This window comes from Carcharodon carcharias, chromosome 19 (genome assembly GCF_017639515.1).
Source record: "Carcharodon carcharias isolate sCarCar2 chromosome 19, sCarCar2.pri, whole genome shotgun sequence".
Taxonomy (NCBI): Eukaryota; Metazoa; Chordata; class Chondrichthyes; order Lamniformes; family Lamnidae; genus Carcharodon; species Carcharodon carcharias.
Window position 1 is genome coordinate 111,266,132 of NC_054485.1, and position 25,017 is coordinate 111,291,148.

Genomic DNA, 25,017 nt, shown 5'->3' on the forward strand with positions numbered 1-25,017 from the left:
GGTGGATGCCATGGCGTGGTGGGTCAGTACTGCAATTGAGGAGAAGTAAAAGACTTAGATCTCAGCCAACCGATACCTGCTCGACTGACAGGAGGTGTGATGGGGATGGGAAGGGGTTTTCCTTCCCCTTGGGGATCAGCCTTGAGGGGCTGAATGGCCTGCTCCTCCTCCTCCTAATTCAAATGTCCCCTGACTAAATTAGACAGTCAATGAGCATCATTTGTTTCTTTGGGCTTGACCTCACACTCAGGACCTACCCTCCCCCTTCCCCCCAACTCCTCCCCCCACCACCCCCCACCCTCCCCCAACCCCCAACCACCCCCAACACCGGATCAGCCCTTTCATCCCACAGCGGTCATCCAGAGCTCCGGCCGGGCCCATCGTCTGTCCAATCGCCATCCCCGATGAGGCAACCTGTCACTGAAACTTCACATGGGTCCCGATGCCAAGGGCACAGCCCGATCCTGCACTGGTGTGCCACCTCAGTGACTCCCGATCACCACCTGCATATAGTCGCTGACGGATCTTCTACAGGAAGAAATGGAGAGAGACGGTGAAACTGGTATGGAGCGATACACAAGCAACAGGATTTTACATTCAAAACCAAGACAGGTCTGGACAGGGTAGATAGGGAGAAAACTTTCCCATTGGTGGAAGGGAGCACACGTTTAAGGTGATTGGCCAAAGATGCAATGGAGACACGAGGAGAATCTTTTTCACAAAGCAAGTGGTTAGGATCTGGAATGCACTGTCTGAGAGTGTGGTGGAGACAGGGTCAATCGAGTGGTTAGGATCTGGAATGCACTGTCTGAGAGCATGGTGGAGACAGGGTCAATCGAGTGGTTAGGGTCTGGAATGCACTGTCTGAGAGCGTGGTGGAGACAGGGTCAATCGAGTGGTTAGGATCTGGAATGCACTGTCTGAGATTGTGGTGGAGACAGGGTCAATCGAGTGGTTAGGATCTGGAATGCACTGTCTGAGAGTGTGGTGGAGACAGGGTCAATCGAGTGGTTAGGATCTGGAATGCACTGTCTGAGAGTGTGGTGGAGACAGGGTCAATCGAGTGGTTAGGATCTGGAATGCACTGTCTGAGAGTGTGGTGGAGACAGGGTCAATCGAGTGGTTAGGGTCTGGAATGCACTGTCTGAGAGTGTGGTGGAGACAGGGTCAATCGAGTGGTTAGGGTCTGGAATGCACTGTCTGAGAGTGTGGTGTAGACAGGGTCAATCGAGTGGTTAGGATCTGGAATGCACTGTCTGACAGTGTGGTGGAGACAGGGTCAATCGAGTGGTTAGGATCTGGAATGCACTGTCTGAGAGTGTGGTGTAGACAGGGTCAATCGAGTGGTTAGGATTTGGAATGCACTGTCTGAGATTGTGGGAATCAGTGAAGGATTTGAATAGGGAATTAGTTTATTACATGACGAAAAAGAAATTGCAGAGCTACGGGGAAAATGGCCAAGGGGTAGGACCAGGTGAGTTGCTCTTGCAGAGAGCCAGCATGGACATGATGGACTGAATAGCCTCCTCATGTGCTGTAACCACTCTATGATTGTACATAGCACCTCTAATACTGGAAAATACCTCAAGGCCTGGTACAGGGAAAGGTACCTGACATACATTTGATGCTGAGTCACATGAGTTAATATAGGACAGGCAACCAATAAACTGGTTTGAAGGGGTAGGTCTTAAGAACTGTCTTAAAAATAGGAGAGAGTGCGGTAGAGAGGTTTAGACAGAGAATTCTGGAGCACAGGCCAGGAGAGCACTGCAATAAACAGGTGATGGTTTGAATAGTAGATAAGCCGGGCTGAGCATGGCTATTATGGACATGGATACATGAAGTCTTGTATGTCTCTGATTGATGTGACGTGTCACGTGTGTTAGCGCAGTGGGTGGGGCATGGTAATCAGTCTGTTTGTTGCAACTGGCTTTCCGGTCTCACCGCTGCCGAGCAGTATAACTACAGTAAAGAGAGCTGGGTGTGTGAGCCAGTCCATAGCCTCTTTAACAGCAAGCCTGCTGTAGTGCCTCCCCATGGCGATATATATAAACTGAGTACATCATGGACTGGGACTACTACAGGGGACTCAGAGGAGGCATACTGGCCCATTGGCATGTGGTTACACCCTGATGCCCATGAACCACACCCCCAGCGATGGGTAAATAGCCCCAATGTCTTGTGGGTGACACAGGAGAGAAGAAGGTTAAGGGACTAAACCCTGAGAAGAAAGCCAGAGTGGACACCGGTAGGTGGTAATCTGTCATCCATCAGGCAGCTTACCAACAACTTCTGCAGCAGAGCTGGTGCCAAACTGTACTAGTTTCATCCCTTCCTGTGGACAATACTAGCACCGTCCCTTGACATTCAATGGCATTACCATTACTGAATCCCCCACTATCAACATCCTGGGGGTTACCATTGACCAGAAGCTGAACTGGACCAGCCATATAAATACTGTGGCTACAAGTGCAGGCCAGAGGCTGGGAATTCTACGGAGAGTAACTCAACTCCTGACTCCCCAAAACCTGTCCATCATCTACAAGGCACAAGTCAGGAGTGTGATGGAATACTCCCCACTTGCCTGGATGAGTGCAGCTCCCACAACACTCAAGAAGCTCAACACCATCCAGGACAAAGCATCCTACTTGACTGGTACCACATCCACCACTGATGCACAGTAGCAGCAGTGTGTACCGTCTATAAGATGCACTGCAGGAATTCACCAAGGTTCCTTCAACAGCCCCTTACAAACCTACGAGCACCACCACCTAGAAGGACAAGGACAGCAGATGGATGGGAACACCACCACCTGGAAGTTCCCCTCCAAGTCACGCACCATCCTGACTTGGAAATATATCACCGTTCCTTCACTGTCGCTGGGTCAAAATCCTGGAACTCCCTCCCTAACAGCACTGTGGGTGTACCTACACCACACGGACAAAATCCTGGAACTCCCTCCCTAACATCACTGTGGGTGTACCTACACCACACGGACAAAATCCTGGAACTCCCTCCCTAACAGCACTGTGGGTGTACCTACACCACACGGACAAAATCCTGGAACTCCCTCCCTAACAGCACTGTGGGTGTACCTACACCACACGGACAAAATCCTGGAACTCCCTCACTAACAGCACTGTGGCTGTACCTACACCACATGGACAAAATCCTGGAACTCCAGCCCTAACAGCACTGTGGGTGTACCTACACCACACGGACAAAATCCTGGAACTCCCTCCCTAACAGCACTGTGGGTGTACCTACACCACATGGACAAAATCCTGGAACTCCCTCCCTAACAGCACTGTGGGTGTACCTACACCACACGGACAAAATCCTGGAACTCTTTCCCTAACAGCACTGTGGGTGTACCTACACCACACGGACAAAATCCTGGAACTCCCTCCCTAACAGCACGGTGGGTGTACCTACACCACATGGGCTGCAGCGGCTCAAGACGACAGCTCACCACCACCTTCTCAAGGGGCAGTTAGGGATGGGCAATAAATGCTGGGCACAGCCAGAGACATCCATGTCCCATGAATGAATATTAAAGAGAATGCTGGGGGGCTCGGGGGGGGGAACTCTGATGGTCGGGTAACTCCGGGTTTCGATAATATTTTCCGAGGCCTGAGCCCTGGAGGGGACACTCCAGCTTGGGACAACATGGGAAGCAACAGTTCCAGAGGGATTTGCCACTCACAAATCCACCTCCACAACTACAACAGACCACGTTCAATTGAGAAGTGGATGCCCCCAAGACGCAGTCCATCGTCTCCCGAGACAGACACATTCTAGAGATAGGCACACGATGGGCTGGATATGGGGCAGGAAGCTCAAGTCAGCGGAAAGTACGACACTCCCCCCCACCCCCCACCCCCACCCCCAAGGTTTTGAGCAGTTTGGTTCAGCCTCGGACATTTCCAGACGGAGGGGTGGAGTCGGTGGTTAAGGCTGTGGTTTCACTCTTCCCAATATTTAACTGCAGTAAATTTCTGCTCATCCCGTTCTGGATGTCGGATAAGCAGCTGGTGATTTAGCGACAGTGGAGGAACCGCGGGAGGTGGTGAAGTAGCGCTGGGTGTCGTCATATGAAAAAAATGCTGTTACTTCAGATGATGTGGTCGATAGGAGATAGAGAGGAGGGAGAGAGAGAGGGAGAGAGAGTGAGGAGAGATAGAGATTAAGAAAAGGGGAGAAGAGATGGCAAGAGAGAGAGAGAGGGGAGATAGAGAAGAGGACAGGTAGATGCAGATTGTGAGGAGATGGGGAGAGAGAGAGAGAGCGTGGGAGAGCGAAAGAGCGAAGAGAGAGAGGATAAGCAGTGAGCAAGAACAGAGTGTGGGAGGAGAGAGTGGACCAGGGAGAACTGCACATTTGGAAGAGGCAAATAATTTTCTGCCTGGACATAACGTTCTTGCATTCAATAACTCCAAGCACCCCGTCTGTTAGGAGGTTACCCAGTTGGTATTTATTTGGCTCAGTCACCCTCTGACATGTACTTGAGACCAGTGATTGGACACAGGAGAAGCAGCAGAATGGAATCTCATACCTGTTACTAAGCTGAACACCTCCAACTAATGTTGACCCATCTCTCCCCACGAACAGCTGTAATCCACTCTCTGCAATGTAATTAAAACACAGTCAGTATTTATACTTACACTCAGAGATTAGGCCCTACAACCTTCACTGTAGTTGCCACATAACCCTCTCCCAGCAGAATACCCCCACTCCCCATTTTACAGCCCACTCCCCATTTTACAGACCCCCCACCCTGTCCCCATAAGCCACGCCCCCGTCCCCATAAGCCACGCCCCCGTCCCCATAAGCCACGCCCCCGTCCCCATAAGCCACGCCCCCGTCCCCATAAGCCACGCCCCCGTCCCCATAAGCCACACCCCCGTCCCCATAAGCCACACCCCCGTCCCCATAAGCCACACCCCCGTCCCCATAAGCCGCGCCCCGTCCCCATAAGCCGCGCCCCCGTCCCCATAAGCCACGCCCCCGTCCCCATAAGCCACGCCCCCGTCCCCATAAGCCACGCCCCCGTCCCCATAAGCCGCGCCCCCGTCCCCATAAGCCACGCCCCCGTCCCCATAAGCCACGCCCCCGTCCCCATAAGCCACACCCCCATCCCCATAAGCCACACCCCCATCCCCATAAGCCACACCCCCGTCACCATAAGCCACGCCCCCGTCACCATAAGCCACGCCCCATCATACAGCCCCCACCCCATCAGCATAACCCACGCCCCCATCCCCATAACCCACATCCCATCATACAGCTCCCTCCCCATCACCATAACCCACGCTCCCCCATCCCCATAACCCACGTCCCATCATACAGCCCCCTCCCCATCACCATAACCCACGCCCCTGTCACCAATAACCCACACCCCATCATACAGCCCCTTCCTCATCACCATAACCCACACCCCATCATACAGCCCCCTCCCCATCACCATAACCCACGCCCCTGTCACCAATAACCCTTGCACCGTCACCGTAACCCTCGCTCCATCATCGTAACCCTCGCCCCATCTCGAGGGGCTCTGGTGGCAGTGGGTGGATGTGGGGCTATGTAATCAGGAGTACAATTCGGACGATCGTGCCAGAATTTAGTGCAGGACCAGATTCTGTCCGGGTTACTTCCCTTCAGTTTTTAACCTCACTGTCAGGTTTAGTCAGAGACGAGGGACTGTGTCAGAGATGAATCCCACCACGATTTCCTTGTGAGGTGCCTGGGTGACCCATCTCACCGCCACACTTTAGGAAGGGTCCTTGAGAGGGTGTGGAGGAGATTTACCAGGATGGTGTCAGGGGTGGGGGGATTTTAGCTCCAAGGTCAGGCCAGAGAAGCTGGGATTGTTCTCCTTGGAGCCAAGGAGACTGAGGGGAGATTTGATCGAGGTGCACAAGATCAGGACAGGTTTAGATAAGGTGGATGAAGAAAAGCTGTTCCCATTCGTTCATGATACAAGGACTAGGGGGGCCGTTTTGGGCAAGAGATGGAGGGTGGTGGGGGGTGGGGGGGCGGTGGGAATGTGAGGAAGAGGTTTTTTTTTTTACACAGCGAGTAGGAATGACCTGGAACTTGCTGCCGTGAGGCTGGAGGAAGCAGCGACCACGAATGACTTAATAAGGAAGTCAGATGGGCCCATGAGGAATGGGACCAGCTGGATTGCTCTAGAGTGAGCTGGCATGGACTGGATAGGCCAAATGGCCTATGCTGTTCTGACTCTAATTTAACCTCCAACTGGTGAGGGGGAGGGAGGGGAGCTGGGTGCTCTGAGAATTCTAAGAAGTCAGCCTCTCTATTGGCTGCCTGTCTCCCCTACCCTCGGAGTCACTGCAGTCTGTGAAGTCCTGAGTCTGAACGATTCTCTCCACAATGTCATCCGCATTGACCCTGGTGTCATTCACCCACGACGGGTAGCTCTCAGGTGCCCAATTCTTCCGCCTGTAATGCATAAGGATAGGCAGGGACAGATTATTAAACAGAACGAGCCGTTTGAAGTCACGTGGAGTTGTGTGGATATTAAACTACAACGGCTATCAGCTTCAGTTAGATCATAAGAGCAAAGGAAACAGATGATCTGGCCCAGCAATCTGGGGCTCAGTGAGTCGCACACTCACCTCCCAGTCAGACGGATGTGTGTTTGAATCCCACATTGGAGACTGGAGCACACAATTCAGACTGACCCTCCCCGGTGCAGCACTGAGACAGCGCAGCCCCATCAGAGTTGTCGTCTTTCAGGTGAGACATGCTATGAAATCCGACTTATCTTAAAAGTTGAGCAGCGGTGGGGGTAGGTGGGTGGGGTTGGGGGGGGGTGGTGCCAGGGACTACAGGACCCAACCTGCCTCAGAGGTTTCACACATGCGCACACCAGCAGCAGGCGCTCTCCCGTTTTCAAGTCTTTCGGGCCGAGGACTTAACCCAGTGCGCCTGCGCCCAAAGAAAAGTGATGCATAAACCTGAATCATGTGACCATGAGCAGAGCGCCATAACCAGGGAAGAGCCCCAGGCAGGGGACAGGGAGAGGTTTCAGTGAAGAAGAAGAGAGAGAAGAGTAGAGAAATAGGCTCAGGGCAGGAAAAGTGCTGCAGGCTTTATGTGGTGAAGGACCAGGAGAAACCCCCTGTTCGAAGAAGATGGGGCAAAGGTCCCCCTTTGAAGCAAAGGTCCCCATTCTGCTCAGCAAAGCCAAAGGGAAGAATTTTCACTTGTGAGCTGGTGTAGGGAGTGCAGACTCGGGAATCCGGGGGAATGCAGTCTCAGACGGGATGAAACACTGCGAGGTGGGCCGGTCGTTGAGACTCCCCAAGTCGGAGAGGCTTTAGAAGAGAATTCCAAGGCGAGAGCTTCGAAGGTGAAGATTGGAATCCCTTGTGAGAGAGGGAGAGTTTCAACAGGACTGGTTGACTCACAGCGTTTACAGAAGTCTGGGTGGGTTGTTGAAGAAACCCATGGTATCTGCCTTGGTCGCATCTGCCACTTATTGTACAGAATGTGGTGTGTGTGTTTGATCACAGTTTGGCTGTTAATTCACATGAACCTCATATTAACCCTGAATGTTAATATGATATTGTAAATTGTTTTATCTTGCTGACCCTGTATAGTAAAGTTTAGTTTTGTTTGTTCAAATTCTGTGGAATCTTGTGCCTTTATTCACCTGGCAAGAGTCTTGAATCTGAAACTTTGTTTACTTTAAACAAAAAGTTATTGGTCTCTAACCGGATCTTACCAAAACCTTGGGGGTCTGGTCCAGGGTCATAACAGGAGGGAGCCCGATGCCCCAGCTACCATCTCGGGTGGGCACAAAGGATCCCATGGCCACTACTTCTGAGGAAGCCAGGAGAGTTCTCCCCCATTGTCCATATTTATCTCTAAATCAAGCAGATGGTCCGGTCACCATGGTCGAGGTGTTTGTGAGATCTTGCTGTGTGCAAATTGGCTGCCGTGTTTCCTACATTATAGCTGGGCCCACCCTCAGAAAGCGCCTCAGTCTCTGTGACGTGTTTCTTTTGGATGCGTCGCGGTTGTGGAACGCCAGTTCTTCCAGGCCTGAATTTTGAAGCTGGCATCCAGGAGCAGACGGGAAACCAGCCCCCCCCACCCCGACCCCTGACCCCTGACCCCGATTTCAGGCTGGCTGGGCCAACTAACCGGGCAGCCAGTGTGAAACACGCGCTGAGAGAGGCTGAGCGTGCCGGTGAGTGGCGGGGTGGGTGGGTGGGGGGGGTGGGGGGGTGTGAAGAGGGCCGGCGCCGATATCACAGCGTGTGCTGGCGAGCGCTTCCACTCAGCTCCCTGAAGGCAGACAGCTAACCTCGGGGAGCTGCAGACCTCCACACAATAAACCTAACAACAAAGATGCTGCAAAACATGTCTATGCAGCGCAATCAAGCACCTGAAAGCAAACCCCAGTCCCAGATATCTCTTTTTATTTTAAATCCTAACCGAGATTTCATTCCGCCCTGGGATGAGGTTTCACCAAAACTGTGAAGCCCGCCCGGCCGATCAGCCCGTCCGCCAACTGTAAGGTTGGACAGGTCACAATAAAATCGCTTACAATTGGGTTGTTCATGAGCTTCACTTTCGTTGGCAGCTGCTGTTCCGATTTCACGCCCACCGAGCGAAATATCGCACGAGCGCGCGGTGACATTGGGACCCTCGCCCAACATCACCTCGCCCGATTCTATGCCCTTTCGGGTCAGGCGCCCACCCAAGGGACATAAAAATTCCGGCCCCGATGTTGCTAACCTCTCTTGAGTGGGAGACCAGACCCCCCCCCACCAGCAATCCCCTCTCTCCCCCCTACCAACCCCCCCACCACCGCCACCCCCCCCCACCCCCCGCCCCCCTGCTGGGGCCTCTCCCTTCCTTACCTTAAGGATCGATCAGAGGGTCGGAGAGGGAGGGGGGGCTTCTCGAACGTCGTCGGGTCCTTGGCCCCGTCCTCAACGTCGGCGGCACTGCTGGGCCCCGATGAGAACCCGCTGCTGCTGGACGAGAGTTTGCGTCTTCGGGTGGGCTCTGAGAGGCTGGTGCAGTGGGTGTACTCAGAGCTGTAACCTGGGTGGGGGGTTGGGGGGGGGGGGGGCGGAGGTGGTGGTAAGGGTGAAACATGGATTAATTGGAATTGCAGAATATTACACTGAATCTCACGGTACAGAAACAGGCCATTCAGCCCAACACCAGTGGCAACCCTCCACATGAACCTCCACCCACCCCCACTTCACCGGCCATCCCTGTGTCCCATAGCTTTAATACATCCATGCTATCCCCAAAAACCACTCCCTGTGGTAACGAGTTCCACATTCTCGCCCCTCTCTGGGTAAAGAAGTTTCTCCTGAAGTCCCCATTGGATTTGTTAGCGACTCCCTTATAATGACGGGCCTGAGCTTTGGAATCATCCACGAGTGAAGACATCGTCTACACATCTACCAACAGCAACAACTTCATTTCTATAGCACCTCTGACACAATGAGTGCGCAAAACTTTGGCAGATGGAGTATAATGTGGGAATATGTGAACTTGGAAGAATAGAAAAGCCGCACGTTATTTAAATGGAGAGAGATTGCAGGACTCTGAGGTGCAGAGGGATCTGGGTGTCCTGGTACATGAATCAGGAAAGGTTGGTATACAGGTACAGCAAGTGATTAGGAAGGCAAATGGAAACCTGGGCATTTATCGCAAGGGGAATCGAATATAAAAACAGGGATGTTTTGCGACAGTTGTACAGGATGTTGGTGAGACCACATCTGGAAGACTGTGTACAGTTTTGGCCTCCTTATTTAAGAAAGGATATAAATACGTTAGAAGCAGTTCAGAGAAGGTTCACTCAACTGACCCCTGGGATTGGAGACGTGTTATCTTATAAGGAAAGGTTGGAACATCTGGTTCTGTATCTACTGGAGTTTAGAAGAGTGAGTGGTGATCATATTTGAAACATGTAAGATCCTGTGGGGGCTTGACAGGGTGGATACTGAGAAGATGTTCCCTCTTATGGGGGAGACTAGAAATAGGGGGCACAGTTTAAAAATAAGGGGTCTCCCATTTAAGATGGAGACGAGAAAAAACTTTATCCCCTCAGAGGGTCACGAGTATTTGGAGCTGTCTCCCCTGGGAGTGGTGGAATCAGGGTGATTGTATATTTTTAAGGCTGAGTTAGATGGGTTCTTGACTAACAAGGGAGTCTAAGGTTTTTGGGGGTAGGCGGGGTGTATGTTGAGGCCACAATCAGATCAGCCATGATCTTATCAAATGGCGGAGCAGACTCGAGGGGCCGAATGGCCTACTCCTGCTCCTAGCTCATACGTTTGCATGTATAACCCCAAGGAACTTCACAGGAACATTATAAAAGAGAATATGACGCGGGGTGACATAAGGAGATATTAGGTTGGACAACCAAAACATTTGGTCAAGGGGATAGGTTTTAAGGGGTGAAAGAGAGATAGAGAGGTCAAGGGCTGTCAGGAGGGCCTAGGCTTGGCCTATTGGGCTCCTTCATTATCTTAAATGTCCTACAGGCCCCTCCCCCTCCTCAGTCTTTCCCCCACCACCCCCCACCCCCCCAGCCCATTCCCCCTTTCCTGATTGTTTCGCCCTCTGCTCGAAGACAGTTTGTTGCATTTAGCGGACAGGTAAGGTTCCTGAGGGTCACTCACCGGAGATTTTGGAATACTGGCTGCCGAAGCTGGAGGTGGAGCTGTGGGCCCGTTGACCACAGGCTGAGTCCTCCGGGGTGGTGGCTGCACTGTCTGAATCCTCACAGATACCTGACAGATCAGAGGTAGGACAATGTGAAAAGGAGGGAGCAATTCCTGACTCGCTGGCTCCTGCTCTCACCTCCCAGTCAGAAGGTGTTCCCTCCCTGTCCATTCCCCCATTTCCTTAAGGCCAATAGCCTTTCCAATCCAGTGCATCTCATAACCGCACAACACTAGACTTAAAGCAGTCAACGCCACACGCCTAACTTCTTCACCCCATGGCTCAATGGGTTATGGGGATAGAGTGGGAGAACGGGACTGACTGGATGGCTCTACAGAGAGCAGGCATGGACTCAATGGGCCAAATGGCCTCCTTCTGTGCTGTTAATGACTCTATGACTCACTCTTGGCTCCGAGTCAGGCAGCCATGGGTCCCACTCCAGAGACTTGAACACAAAATAGCAGACTGGCAGTCCCTCCCTGTGCACTGCTGAGTGAGAGCTGCACTGTCAGAGGCTCCCTCTTTCAGACGAGGTGGGAGGCCTCTGTCTGCCCTCCAAGGTGGACGTAAAAGATCCTGTGACACTATCATGAACAGGAGCGGCGTGAGTTCTCCCTGGTGTCCTGGCCAATATTTATCCCTGAACCAACATCACAAAAACAGGTTATCTGGTCATGATCACATTGCTGTTGTGGGAGCTTGCTGTGCGTACGCTGGCTGAGACATTTCCTATAGTTACAACAGTAATTACACCGCAGCAGCGCCCTGGCCTCGTGGGTGTGAAAGATGCTGGATAAAGTCTTCTCTGATAGCAGGCTCCACACTCTCAAAGGGTGTCTGAGCTGTTTCTGTGAAGTGGGCACAGTTGGCATTGGTTGCCTCACCCTTGATACCCCACTGAAGGTGGCGATGGGCCTTCCCTTGGCACCGCTACAGTCCACGCTGTATCCTCCTGTCCCTCCTGATGCGGGACATTACAGCTCAGAGTGACACTCCCATACCCCCCACCACCAAACGGCACGATCTTGCAAGGTTCTGCATTGTCACTTCCACCCTTCTGAGCCTCTGTATAAAATTCACTTGTTGCTGGGCTTGGTATTAGTTTGTACCCCTTCCCCCTCAAAACCCCGTCCTAGAAGAACAATCTTCCACTGGAGTGCGGGTCATCTTCCACACACAGGTCACTGAGTGTCTTCTTAAAGTGGGGTTTTTTGCCAATTGATGGACAGTTTTCATACCCTCCATGGGTTGAGTTTCGGCTACTCAAACTAACATTTACAGTCAGTACGCAGAGAGGACAGGTTGTAAGTGTCTGACCCACTGTCCCACCCAGTCCCAGAGGGGGAAAGCACAGTGTCTGACCCACTGTCCCACCCAGTCCCAGAGGGGGAAAGCACAGTGTCTGACCCACTGTCCCACCCAGTCCCAGAGAGAGAAAGGACAGTGTCTCACCCACTGTCCCACCCAGTCCCAGAGGGGGAAAGGACAGTGTCTGACCCACTGTCCCACCCAGTCCCAAAGGGCAGCATATAACACCTGCCAATCTCTTACCTGAGCCCATGATGAGTGATCTACACTTGGGCAGCCTGAGGGAGGTTGGCCTGCGACGAATCTGGGTTTCACTGTCCCTTCTAGCATCTCCTTTACAGTCAGGTTCCAGTGAGTCCTCACTGCCTATGATGGTGTTCAGCTTGCTGTTTGATGGTGGCCTGGATGAGACAAGGTGGAAAGCAATCAGCAGTGTTTCCAGTTAATCACCAGTCTGGAAACAAGCTTCTGCCACTGAAAGGCCCTTGGTGGTTTGTGCAGTAAGGAACCAATGGGATCTCGGACCTCATAAACTGAGGTATTGAGTGCAAAAGCAGGGAGCTAACTCTGAATCTTTATGAAGCTCTGGTTCGGCCACAGCTAGATTATTGTGTCCAGTTCCGGTCAGCGCACCTGAGGAAGGACACACGGGTCCCTGAGAGGGTGCGGAGGAGATTTACCAGAGGGATTGAGGCGGTGGGGGGGTGGTGGGGGGAGGTTTTAGCTACAAGGTTAAGCTGGGGAAACTGGGATTGTACCCCATGGAGTAAAGGAGATTGAGGAGAGATTTAATCGAGGTGCACAAGATCAGGATGGGTTCAAATGAGATAAAAACAAAAATAACAACAAAAAAACTGCGGATGCTGGAAATCCAAAACAAAAACAGAATTACCTGGACATCGGCAGATGCTGCCAGACCTGCTGAGTTTTTCCAGGTAATTCTGTTTTTGTTTTGGGTTTAAATGAGGCAGTCAGAGAAACACTGTTCCCATTCGCTGATGGTACAAGGACTTGGGGGGCATAGATTTAAGATTTTGGGCAAGGGATATGGGGGACAGGGGAGGGGATGCGAGGAGGAACTTTTTTTACACAGCGAGTGGTAATGTCCAGGAACTCACTGCCCAGGAGGATGGAGGAAGGGGGAGGGGGGTGGGGGGGGTGGGCAACGAATGATTCCAGAAGGAAATTGGACAGAGCCTTGAGGGTAATAAACTAGCAGGGGATGCAGCTGTGGGGGGGGGGATGGGGCTGACTGGATTGGTGTGCGGGGAGCCAGCACGGACTCGACGGTCCGAATGGCCTCCTTCTGGGTTGTCAGTGACTCTTGATGGCCTGAGGCTCTGGTGTCACCAGAGAGCAAGAGGAACCGTTGAGGGGTCTCTTCGGTTGGAAGGGGACGCAAGTGGCAAAATCAGGGTTTGAGGAGAAAAGTGGGTGTCAAAGATTCCTGTGGCACCATTTCAAAGAGCAGCAAGGGGTGGGGGCAGGAAGGGCAGGTCTCCTACTCTTCACATCTTACACCAGCATTCATCCCTCAGCTCACACCACTGAAAAAACGTCAGATTATCCACTGGTTGACCTGGTTGCTAACTGTGGGATCTTACTGTGCCCCGACTGACTGCCAGGTTTCATCCCCCGTAATGTGACTGCCCTTCAAATTATTGTTTTTAATTCATTCATGGGATGTGGGTGTCGCTGGCTGGGCCCAGCATTTATTGCCCATCCCTAACTGCCCCTTGAGAAGGTGGGGGTGAGCTGCCTTCTTGAACCGCTGCAGTCCATGTAGTGTAGGTACACCCACAGTGCTGTTAGGGAGGGAGTTCCAGGATTTTGTCCGTGTGGTGTAGGTACACCCACAGTGCTGTTAGGGAGGGAGATCCAGGATTTTGTCCATGTGGTGTAGGTACACCCACAGTGCTGTTAGGGAGGGAGTTCCAGGATTTTGTCCATGTGGTGTAGGTACACCCACAGTGCTGTTAGGGAGGGAGTTCCAGGATTTTGTCCGTGTGGTGTAGGTAAACCCACAGTGCAGTTAGGGACGGAGTTCCAGGATTTTGTCCATGTGGTGTAGGTACACCCACAGTGCTGTTAGGGAGGGAGTTCCAGGATTTTGTCCGTGTGTTGTAGGTACACCCACAGTGCTGTTAGGGAGGGAGTTCCAGGATTTTGTCCGTGTGGTGTAGGTACACCCACAGTGCTGTTAGGGAGGGAGTTCCAGGATTTTGTCCATGTGGTGTAGGTACACCCACAGTGCTGTTAGGGAGGGAGTTCCAGGATTTTGTCCATGTGGTGTAGGTACACCCACAGTGCTGTTAGGGAGGGAGTTCCAGGATTTTGTCCGTGTGGTGTAGGTACACCCACAGGGCTGTTAGGGAGGGAGTTCCAGGATTTTGTCCCCTATAGTGTAGGTACACCCACAGTGCTGTTAGGGAGGGAGTTCCAGGATTTTGTCCATGTGGTGTAGGTACACCCACAGTGCTGTTAGGGAGGGAGTTCCAGGATTTTGTCCCCTATAGTGTAGGTACACCCACAGTGCTGTTAGGGAGGGAGTTCCAGGATTTTGTCCCCTATAGTGTAGCTACACCCACAGTGCTGTTAGGGAGGGAGTTCCAGGATTTTGTCCATGTGGTGTAGGTACACCCACAGTGCTGTTAGGGAGGGAGTTCCAGGATTTTGTCCATGTGGTGTAGGTACACCCACAGTGCTGTTAGGGAGGGAGTTCCAGGATTTTGTCCATGTGGTGTAGGTACACCCACAGTGCTGTTAGGGAGGGAGTTCCAGGATTTTGACCCAGCGACAGTGAAGGTGATATATTTCCAAGTCAGGATGGTGAGTGACCTGGAGGGGAACTTCCAGGTGGTGGTGTTTGCATGTATCTGCTGCCCTTGTCCTTCTAGATGGTAGTGATTGTGGGTTTAGAAGGTGCTGTCTGGTGAATTCCTGCAGTGCATCTTATAGACGGTACACACACTGCTGCTACTGTGTGTCGGTGGTGGAGGGAGTGAATGTTTGTGGATGTGGTGCTGATCAAGAGGGGCTGCTTTGTCCTGGATGGGATGAACAAGGGTGGGAGAACATTAAAATTAGAGTGAGGCTGCTCAGGGGTGAAGCTGGGAAGCACATCTTCACACAAAGTGCCAGATATCAATGAGCCTATCTCCCCAAAAGGCTGTTAAGTCTGGTGGGGGGGAGGGGGGGGGCGGGGTCAATAGAAAATTTCGAAAATCGATTTTTATAATATTTTTGTTAGTTAAGAGCATTAAGAGTTACGTACATAATCAAGACTGGTAGTTGGATTTAAGACACAGATGATCCATGATCTAACTGAAAGGTAGAACAGGCCTGAGGGGCTGGATGGTCTCTACCTGTTCTTATGGAGGTGGAAACTAAAGTGAGCATTGGCTATGAGAACAGTAGGAGATGGAAAGGGGAGCTGGAGTCTGGGGGTGAGTGTGAAAGAGAGGTACAGGGATGTGGGGGAGGAGGGACAGATTGAATGATGTAACGTTCACTTGCAGAGATAGGAGTAAAACCATCACTTATCAGGGAAAACTCCTGAGAACCACAACAGAGGGTTGAATATACCCAGGCCTGAGGCCAGTACTCACGTTTTAAAGCAAGGATCCCCCAGCAACAACTGCATACTGATGGAGACCTGGGATATACAGAGAGAGGGACAGACAGAGATGGGGGGGTGGTGGGGAGACAGACAGAGATGGGGGGGGAAGGAACAGACAGAGATGGGGGCGGAAGAGACAGACAGAGAGAGGGGGAGGGAAGAAGAGAGACAGACAAAGAGAGGGGGAAAGACAGACGGGGAGGGGGTGGGGGGAGAGACAGAGAGAGACAGACAGACAGACAGACAGAAACATAGAGAGACAGAGAGAGAGAGAGAGAGACAGAGAGAGAGAGACAGAGAGAGAGAGAGACAGAGAGAGAGAGAGACAGAGAAGCAGTGGGAAAGAGACAGAGAGAGAGAGAGAGACAGAAGAAGTGAGAAACAGAGAGACAAGAGGCAGAGAGGAGAGACAGGGAATCAGAGAAAGGCAAAGAGAGAGAGAAAAAGAAACAGGAAATGTGTGATAGAAGTGAAGAGAGAGAGATGATGAAAGTGAATGAGAACGAAACAGGAAAATGTCAAATGAGGGATGCAGAGACAGCAATAGAGCCAAAAAGAAATGATGACAGAAGAGAGAGAGAGAGAGAGAGAGAACAGAGAAAAGAGAGGAAATCATTAATCAACAATCATATTGTTAGAATAAACTGAAAACTGATTTTACAGAAACTTCAGAGGCAGGATTTTCACCTTAGTGAGCACGCGCCCCACTGAGCATGAAATAACGCCTGAAATAGCGCCTGAAATAGCGCCTGAAATAACGCCTGAAATAATGCCTGAAATAGCGTGTGAAATAATGCCTGAAATAGCGTCTGGAATAATGCCTGAAATAGCGTCTGGAATAATGCCTGAAATAGCGTGTGAAATAATGCCTGAAATAGCGTGTGAAATAACCCCTGAAATAACGTCTGAAATAGTGTCTAAAATAGTGCCTGAAAGTGCGCCAGAAAGTGCGCCTGAAATAGCGCCTGAAATAGCGTCGGCCGAGCGCCCCGATGTCAAGCACAGTCACACTACAGTTCGGTCGGTGGGTACACGCAGAAATTGGCAGTGTGTCCGCCGACAATTAGAAAGCCTATTAAAGCCAATAAAGTATTAATTAACTTACATTTTTCACACCCGCTCCCCCCTGCTCTCCTCCTCCTCCACGCTTTCCCCACCTCCGCCCCGCTCTCCCCCCACTCCGCCCCGCTCTCTCCCCCTCCGCCCCGCTCTCCCCCCACTCCGCACCGCTCTCTCCACTCCGCCCCGCTCTCCCCCACTCTGCCCCGCTCTCCCCCACTCCGCCCCGCTCTCCCCCACTCCGCCCCGCTCTCCCCCACTACGCCCTGCTCTCCCCCACTCCGCCCCGCTCTCCCCCCACTCCGCCCCGCTCTCCCCCACTCCGCCCCGCTCTCCCCCACTCCGCCCCGCTCTCCCCCACTCCGCCCCGCTCTCCCCCACTACGCCCCGCTCTCCCCCCACTCCGCCCCGCTCTCCCCCCCTCCGCCCCGCTCTCCCCCCACTACGCCCCGCTCTCCCCCACTCCGCCCCGCTCTCCCCCCACTCCGCCCCGCTCTCCCCCCCTCCGCCCCGCTCTCCCCCACTACGCCCCGCTCTCCCCCACTACGCCCTGCTCTCCCCCACTACGCCCCGCTCTCCCCCCACTACGCCCCGCTCTCCCCCCACTACGCTCCGCTCTCCCCCACTACGCTCCGCTCTCCCCCACTACGCCCTGCTCTCCCCCACTACGCCCCGCTGTCCCCCACTACGCCCCGCTCTCCCCCACTACGCCCCGCTCTCCCCACTACGCCCCGCTCTCCCCCTACGTCCCTGCCCCGCACAGGCAGTGCTGAGCGCTGCAGCAGGCGTTTCACGCTGGGGGGCCTTAATTGGCCTGTCAGCACGAAATCGTGGTCTGGCCCCAATCGCGGGCAGCGGTCAGTTTCCTGACTGCCCCCACCCAGCCCCGCACCACACAGGTGAAATGATGCCCCAGGTTAAATGTTTCAGTGAGTGGCTGCCCCACATCTCTCCCACCATCCAGCAGAGGGCAGCACAGTGCTGCTGCAAGCATTGAACTCCCAATGGCAATCTCTGTACAAGGGGGTGAGTGTGGGACTCCACAACATCAGACACAGGAGCAGCACAGCAAAACAACCACGGTACTCCCACTCTGAATATCACAGCTTCAAAGGAGGGTTTGACAATATAGAGGGAGCTTTACTCTGTATCTAACCCCGTGCTGTGTCTGTCCTGGGAGTGTTTGATGGGGCGGTGTAGAGAGAGCTTTATTCTGTATCTAACCCCGTGCTGTACCTGTCCTGGGAGTGTTTGATGGGGACAGTGTAGAGGGAGATTTACTCTGTATCTAACCCCGTGCTGTACCTGTCCTGGGAGTGTTTGATGGAGACAGTGTAGAGAGAGCTTTACTCTGTATCTAACCCCGTGCTGTACCTGTCCTGGGAGTGTTTGATTGGGACAGTGTAGAGGGAGATTTACTCTGTATCTAACCCCGTGCTGTACCTGTCCTGGGAGTGTTTGATGGTGATGGTGTAGAGGGAGATTTACCCTGTATCTAACCCCGTGCTGTACCTGTCCTGGGAGTGTTTGATGGGGACAGTGTAGAGAGAGCTTTATTCTGTATCTAACCCCGTGCTGTACCTGTCCTGGGAGTGTTTGATGGGGACAGTGTAGAGGGAGCTTTACTCTGTATCTAACCCCGTGCTGTACCTGTCCTGGGAGTGTTTGATGGGGACAGTGTAGAGGGAGCTTTACTCTGTATCTAACCCCGTGCTGTACCTGTCCTGGGAGTGTTTGATGGGGACAGTGTAGAGGGAGCTTTACTCTGTATCTAACCCTGTGCTGTACCTGTCCTGGGAGTGTTTGATGGGGACAGTGTAGAGGGAGATTTACTCTGTATCTAACCCCGTGCTGTACCTGTCCTGGGAGTGTTTGATGGGGACAGTGTAGAGGGAGATTTACTCTGTATCTAACCCCGTGCTGTACCTGTCCTGGGAGTGTTTGATGGGGACAGTGTAGAGGGAGCTTTACTCTGTATCTAACCCCGTGCTGTACCTGTCCTGTGATTCCTGTAGGTTCGATTGCTGTCTGTAGCTGGGCTAAAACTCTTCAACATTAACAGGTAGAAAATATTTTTATCAGTCTGGAACAAAGGAAAGGAAGTACAGGCAGGATGATCAGTGAGGTGGATCTCTATAGCGAACCCTGAAGACTATTCACAATCCTGTACTGATTGTGGCTTTGACCCCACTCTCCGCAGAAATGGGGGCCCCCTCTCCCTGACCCTGGCCCTGTTTTACCTCCCCAAATGATTGTCCCTTTGCCCTCCCACGTACCTTGAGGATGGAGTTGTCCTGTCTTCTGTTCTTGTTGTCGTAACCCTCCAGGATGTAACACCGAGTGGTGGAACCTGCTCCTGCAAACTCTGCCAGGTTCAGGTCAACGAATCCCAGCTGGGAGAGGAGCAGGAAGACTGGGTTAGAGCAGAACAAGGTGAGCACGAGACCCAAGCGAGGGGAGACCCACCCACTGCCATCAACCACTCTGTGCCCCATGGTCACCTGGCACACTGGGTAACAATCTCACCTCTTAGCCAAAAGGTCGTGGGTTCAGGTCACACTCTAGAAACTTGAGCACAAGATCTAGGCTGACACTCCCAGTTCAGTACTGAGGGAGTGCCGCACTGTCAGAGGTTCAATACTGAGGGAGTGCTGCACTGTTGGAGGGTCAGTACTGAGGGGGTGCTGCACTATCAGAGGGTCAGTACTGAGGGAGTGCCGCACTGTCAGAGGGTCAGTACTGAGGGGGGTGCTGCACTGTCAGAGGGTCAGTACCGAGGGAGCGCTGCACTGTCGGAGGGTCAGTACCGAGGGAGCGCCGCACTGTCGGAGGGTCAGTACCGAGGGAGCGCCGCACTGTCGGAGGGTCAGTACCGAGGGAGTGCCGCACTGTCAGAGGGTCAGTACTGAGGGAGTGCCGCACTGTCAGAGGGTCAGTACCGAGGGAGTGCCGCACTGTCAGAGGGTCAGTACCGAGGGAGTGCCGCACTGTCAGAGGGTCAGTACCGAGGGAGTGCCGCACTGTCAGAGGGTCAGTACCGAGGGAGTGCCGCACTGTCAGAGGGTCAGTACCGAGGTAGTGCCGCACTGTCAGAGGGTCAGTACCGAGGGATTGCCGCACTGTCCAAGGGTCAGTACCGTGGGAGTGCTGCACTGTCCAAGGGTCAGTACTGAGGGAGTGCTGCACTGTCAGAGGGTCAGTACTAAGGGAGTGCCGCACTGTCCAAGGGTCAGTACTGAGGGAGTGCCGCACTGTCCAAGGGTCAGTACTAAGGGAGTGCCGCACTGTCCAAGGGTCTGTACTAAGGGAGTGCCGCACTTTCCAAGTGTCAGTACTAAGGGAGTGCCGCACTGTCAGAGGGTCAGTACTGAGGGAGTGCTGCACTGTCAAAGGGTCAGTACTGAGGGAGAGCCTTACTGTCAGAGCGTCAGTACTGAGGGACAGCCGCACTGTCAGAGGGTCAGTACTGAGGGAGTGCTGCACTGTCAGAGGGTCAGTACTGAGGGAGTGCCGCACTGTCGGAGGGTCAGTATTGAGGGAGAGCCGCACTGTCAGAGGGTCAGTACTGATGGAGAGCTGCACTATTGGAAGGGCAGCACTGAGTGAGTTACGCACTGTCGGAGGGTCAGTACTGATGGAGAGCTGCACTGCCGGAGGGTCAGTACTGATGGAGAGCTGCACTACCGGAGGGTCAGTACTGAGGGAATTGTGCACTGTCAGATGGACAAGACTGAGGGAGTGATGCATTGTTGGAGGGTCAGTACTGAGGGAGTGGGGAACTGTCTATCTCTCATTCTCTCTCTGTCTGTTCCCATATCTCTGTCTGTAAGTCCCCCTAGCTCTGTCTGTCTGTCTCTCTCTCTCTCTCTGTCTGTCTCTGTGTCTCTCCCTGCATCAATCTCTCTCTGTTTCTCTCTCTCCCTCCTTCTCTCCCTTCCCCCCTCTCTCCTGTGTGCCAGTCACGCACTGACTCACTGCTTGTTGAGTGATTACCTGGGCAGAGCAGCCTGATAGCAATCTGAATCAATAACTGCCCTGTGTGTGTGTGTGTGTGTGTGTGTGTGTGGCAACTTTGGCAGCCTGACAGGCCTCGAGGTGAGACTCACCCAGCTGAAACCGGCTCACTCGTGGGAAATAAAACCAGCTCAGGTTTCTCAGAAAAGCTATTCAGCACCTTGTGTCTGAAGTTACAAATTGAAGGAATGATGCGCTCAGACTTGCCATCTGTTTTGCTTTCTATTGTGTCATGACATTAATAATTGCTTGTTATTTTGGTATAATAGTTTATTATTTTTAAATTGAGAAACGAAGCTGAAGACCCATGGCCTGGCAACCAATAGCAATGCCAAAACTGAAACGAATGGGAGGGAAGTGGTGGTCAATTCCTTAGAATTTACAGTTACAGGGGTTGAGGAACCTGGGGAGATCATTGAAGTTACTTCATAAGTAACATCTCAGTTGGTGTACTGGATCCAATTACAGCATGCTTTAGAAAGAATGTGTTTTTTATTCTTTCACAGGATGTGGGCTTCACTGGCTGGGCCCAGCATTTATTGCCCATCCCTAATTGCCCCTTCAGAAGGTGGTGGGGAGCTGCCTTCTTGAACCGCTGCAGTCCATGTGGTGTAGGTACATCCACAGTGCTGTTAGGGAGGGAGTTCCAGGATTTTGTCCGTGTGGTGTAGGTACACCCACAGTGCTGTTAGGGAGGGAGTTCCAGGATTTTGTCCATGTGGTGTAGGTACACCCACAGTGCTGTTAGGGAGGGAGTTCCAGGATTTTGACCCAGCGACAGTGAAGGAACGGCGATATATTTCAAAGTCAGGATAGGGAGTGACTTGGAGGGGAACTTCCAGGTGGTGGTGTTCCCATCTATCTGCTGCCCTTGTCCTCCTGGATGGTAGTGGTCGTGGGTTTGGAAGGTGCTGTCAAAGAAGTCTTGGTGAATTCCTGCAGTGCATCTTGTAGATGGTACACACACTGCTGCTACAGTGTGTCAGTGGTGGAGGGAGTGGATGCTTGTGGATGGGGTGTCAATCAAGCGGCTGCTTTGTCCTGGATGGTGTTGAGCTTCTTGAGTGTTGTGGGAGCTGCACTCATCCAGGCAAGTGGCGAGTATTCCATCTCACTCCTGACTTGTGCCTTGTAGATGGTGGACAGGCTTTGGGGAGTCAGGAGGTGAGTTACTCTCCACAGGATTCCCAGCCTCTGACCTGCTCTTGTAGACACAGTATTTATATGGCTGGTCCAGTTCAGTTACTGGTCAATGGTAACCCCCCCAGGGCATTGACGGTTTCTGGAGGACACGCAGCTGCAGGAGCCATGGGGAGGCTTTGGGGAGGTTGTAGAAAAGATTTACAGGAACGGTTCCAGGGATGGGGGATGACAGATTGAGAAACCGGGGTTTCCTCCTTTGAGCAGAGAAGCTGAAGAGAAGGTTGTGCTCAAGGTGTTTAGAATAATGACGGGTTTACACAAGAGCTTCCAATGGCTGTAGGGTCAATAGCCAAGGTGGCACAGATTGAAAGCGATTGGCAAAAATAAATCACAAAGACGTCGTGAGGAAAAGCTTTCTTATGCCGTGTGGGGTTAGGGTCTGGAACAAACTGCTTGCTAGGCTGGTGGGCATAGACTTAACAGGGTTTCAAAAGGGTTTGGATAAATACTTCAACGAGAAAGGATTGCAAGGAGATGGGGAAAGGACCAGGGATTGGGGCTAACTGGATCGCTCATCCAAAGGGCCGGCACAGATACTTGATGGCCCGAAAGGCCTCCTTCTGTGCCATACTGTTCCGTGGTCTCAGTAACGGTGACCATGAAACTCTCATCGATTGTCGTAAACACCCATCTGGGTCACTAATGTCCCTTTAGGGAAGGGAAGCTGCCATCCTTACCCGGTCTGACCTACATGTGACTCCAGACCCACAGCAACGTGGCTGATTCTTAACTGCCCTCTGAATGACCCAGTGAGCCACTCAGTTCAAGGGTAATTAGGGATGGGCAACAAATGCTGGCCTCACCAGCCACACCCACATCCTATGAAAGAACAAAGGATGAAAAGGAAGCGGGTTGAAGAGTCAGAGCTGCAGGAACCTTCTGAGGGGCAACAGCTGGAGTTATACCCATTGGGAGGTGGACGGTGGGGGGAGTGTGGCAAATGAAAGGGAATGCAAACAGGACAGAAAGATGGAGAGAAAGAGCAAATGTGGAGGAAGGTGGAAAGAGCGGCAAGGAAGAGGGGAGGGAGGGAGAGGAGCATAGACAAGGAAGGGGAAAGGAGGGGATGAAGGGAGAGATTTGGAGTGCAGGAGAGCGAGAGAGAGAGAAAACGAGGGGTGAGGAAGAAGAAGGTAGAGGTGGGGACAGGAGAGAGAGAGAGAGAGAGAGAGAGAGGAATCAGATACTAAGCTCTCTCTCTGACCAGCAGGTCTTCACGGAGATACTAAGTCAGCACACTCTGGATATAAGGAACATGTTGTCAACATCAGTGATCAGGCACCAATTATTTCCCAAGTGAACAACATTTTGGTTTAGCAAAAGTAAAAGGCGTTAGTTCAAACAAAGCCTCTCCAGCAATAAAACTCACCTACCCAGATTCTCACCATTGATAAAATTCCCTGCCAGACCCACCCAGCATATCACTGACTGACTCATTCGCCAACCCATCTGTCAAGGTCTCACCCACCTACCCGCCTTCAGTCCCTTTCTCTGCAGAAAAGTCTCTTCAGTCCAATTATGTTGGCTGCCAGCACCCCCCTCAGAGGTTGGCAGCAGCCCCCACCCACCCCGCCTCAGCCTTTAGGGGGCTCCCTGATCTGATTCTGTGACTGCTGGGTGGTTAACTGCCTTCCTTCGGGGCTCCCATCCCTTTAGGGCTGGAGATCCCACCTCCAAAAGCTGCCAGCCAATGGGAGGGCCAGGAGCTGCAGTGCCAGCGGTGCCACAGGGAACGGTGGGCATTGCTGGTCCTGCAGGGGGCCTGGAGCAGCATCGTGGTCCGGGAACCCAGCCACAGGCTGTCCACACGGCGTGGGCCTTAGCCCAGTGAGGGCCTAACAAGCAATGGTGGAATTAAGCCCTAAAGTGGCCATGAGCTGGTCAGTGAAAGGCCTCAATAGCCCCAAGGTGGGGATGGGCCACCCAACAACTCCCTCTACCCCCTATAACATTTCAGGCAGGTCAAGGTGGGGGGCAGGAAGGCAGTGGATTTTACATGCCCCCACCCCACACCCCCTCCCACCTCATAAACGCATTCAAACCCACCAACAGGGAAGCATCAAACCCAGGCGTATGATTCATTCCCACCTGGATAAGCTCGCTGATCCTTCAGGAGATGCCTCATTTGGAATCATCAGCTCATGGCCTCGAGAGTGATGCCGCAGTGAGGGCACAGCCCTGTCAACCCCTCCCCCACCCCCAGCTCAGCGCCAACTCCTCCACCCCTCCCAAAAACAGCCTCCCTGCAGGACATCACTCGGAGTCTCACACAGCTCAGATCAGACATTGAATTTCCCCATTCACATCATGCTCGTACCTTAATGAAAGCTTTTCCACCTTTCAGTTCCTGCAAAGAAAGAAAGCAACCATCTGTAAACCCATCAAATACTTGGCATAGCTCAACAAGCACAGTTAGATCATCAAACACACCCAGGACAGGTACAGCACGGGGTTAGATACAGAGTAAAGCTCCCTCCACACTGTCCCCATCAAACACTCCCAGGACAGGTACAGCACGGGGTTAGATACAGGGTAAATCTCCCTCTACACTGTCCCCATCAAACACTCCCAGGACAGGTACAGCACGGGGTTAGATACAGGGTAAATCTCCCTCTACACTGTCCCCATCAAACACTCCCAGGACAGGTACAGCACGGGGTTAGATACAGGGTAAATCTCCCTCTACACTGTCCCCATCAAACACTCCCAGGACAGGTACAGCACGGGGTTAGATACAGAGTAAAGCTCCCTCTACACCGTCCCCATCAAACACTCCCAGGACAGGTACAGCACGGGGTTAGATACAGGGTAAATCTCCCTCTACACTGTCCCCATCAAACACTCCCAGGACAGGTACAGCACGGGGTTAGATACAGGGTAAAGCTCCCTCTACACTGTCCCCATCAAACACTCCCAGGACAGGTACAGCACGGGGTTAGATACAGAGTAAAGCTCCCTCTACACCGTCCCCATCAAACACTCCCAGGACAGGTACAGCACGGGGTTAGATACAGAGTAAAGCTCCCTCTACACTGTCCCCACCAAACACTCCCAGGACAGGTACAGCACGGGGTTAGATACAGAGTAAAGCTCCC

The 25,017-nt window shown here is 52.7% G+C and overlaps 1 protein-coding gene across 1 annotated transcript in view; it reads right to left on the reverse strand.

The window, feature by feature from the left end:
* Nucleotides 1-319: 319 nt before the first annotated feature.
* Nucleotides 320-25,017, reverse strand: part of LOC121291714 (protein FAM102A-like) — a 49,030-nt gene continuing 24,332 nt past the window's right edge. Inside the window, exons 3-11 of the mRNA XM_041213208.1 lie at nt 24,240-24,269; nt 18,982-19,098; nt 15,636-15,682; nt 12,271-12,428; nt 10,677-10,787; nt 8,895-9,081; nt 6,341-6,462; nt 4,556-4,625; nt 320-528 (exon numbers count right to left, since the gene is read on the reverse strand). Of these exons, the coding sequence (XP_041069142.1) occupies nt 483-528; nt 4,556-4,625; nt 6,341-6,462; nt 8,895-9,081; nt 10,677-10,787; nt 12,271-12,428; nt 15,636-15,682; nt 18,982-19,098; nt 24,240-24,269 (888 nt within the window). The 3' untranslated portion in view covers nt 320-482. The remainder of the gene's footprint in view (nt 529-4,555; nt 4,626-6,340; nt 6,463-8,894; nt 9,082-10,676; nt 10,788-12,270; nt 12,429-15,635; nt 15,683-18,981; nt 19,099-24,239; nt 24,270-25,017) is intronic.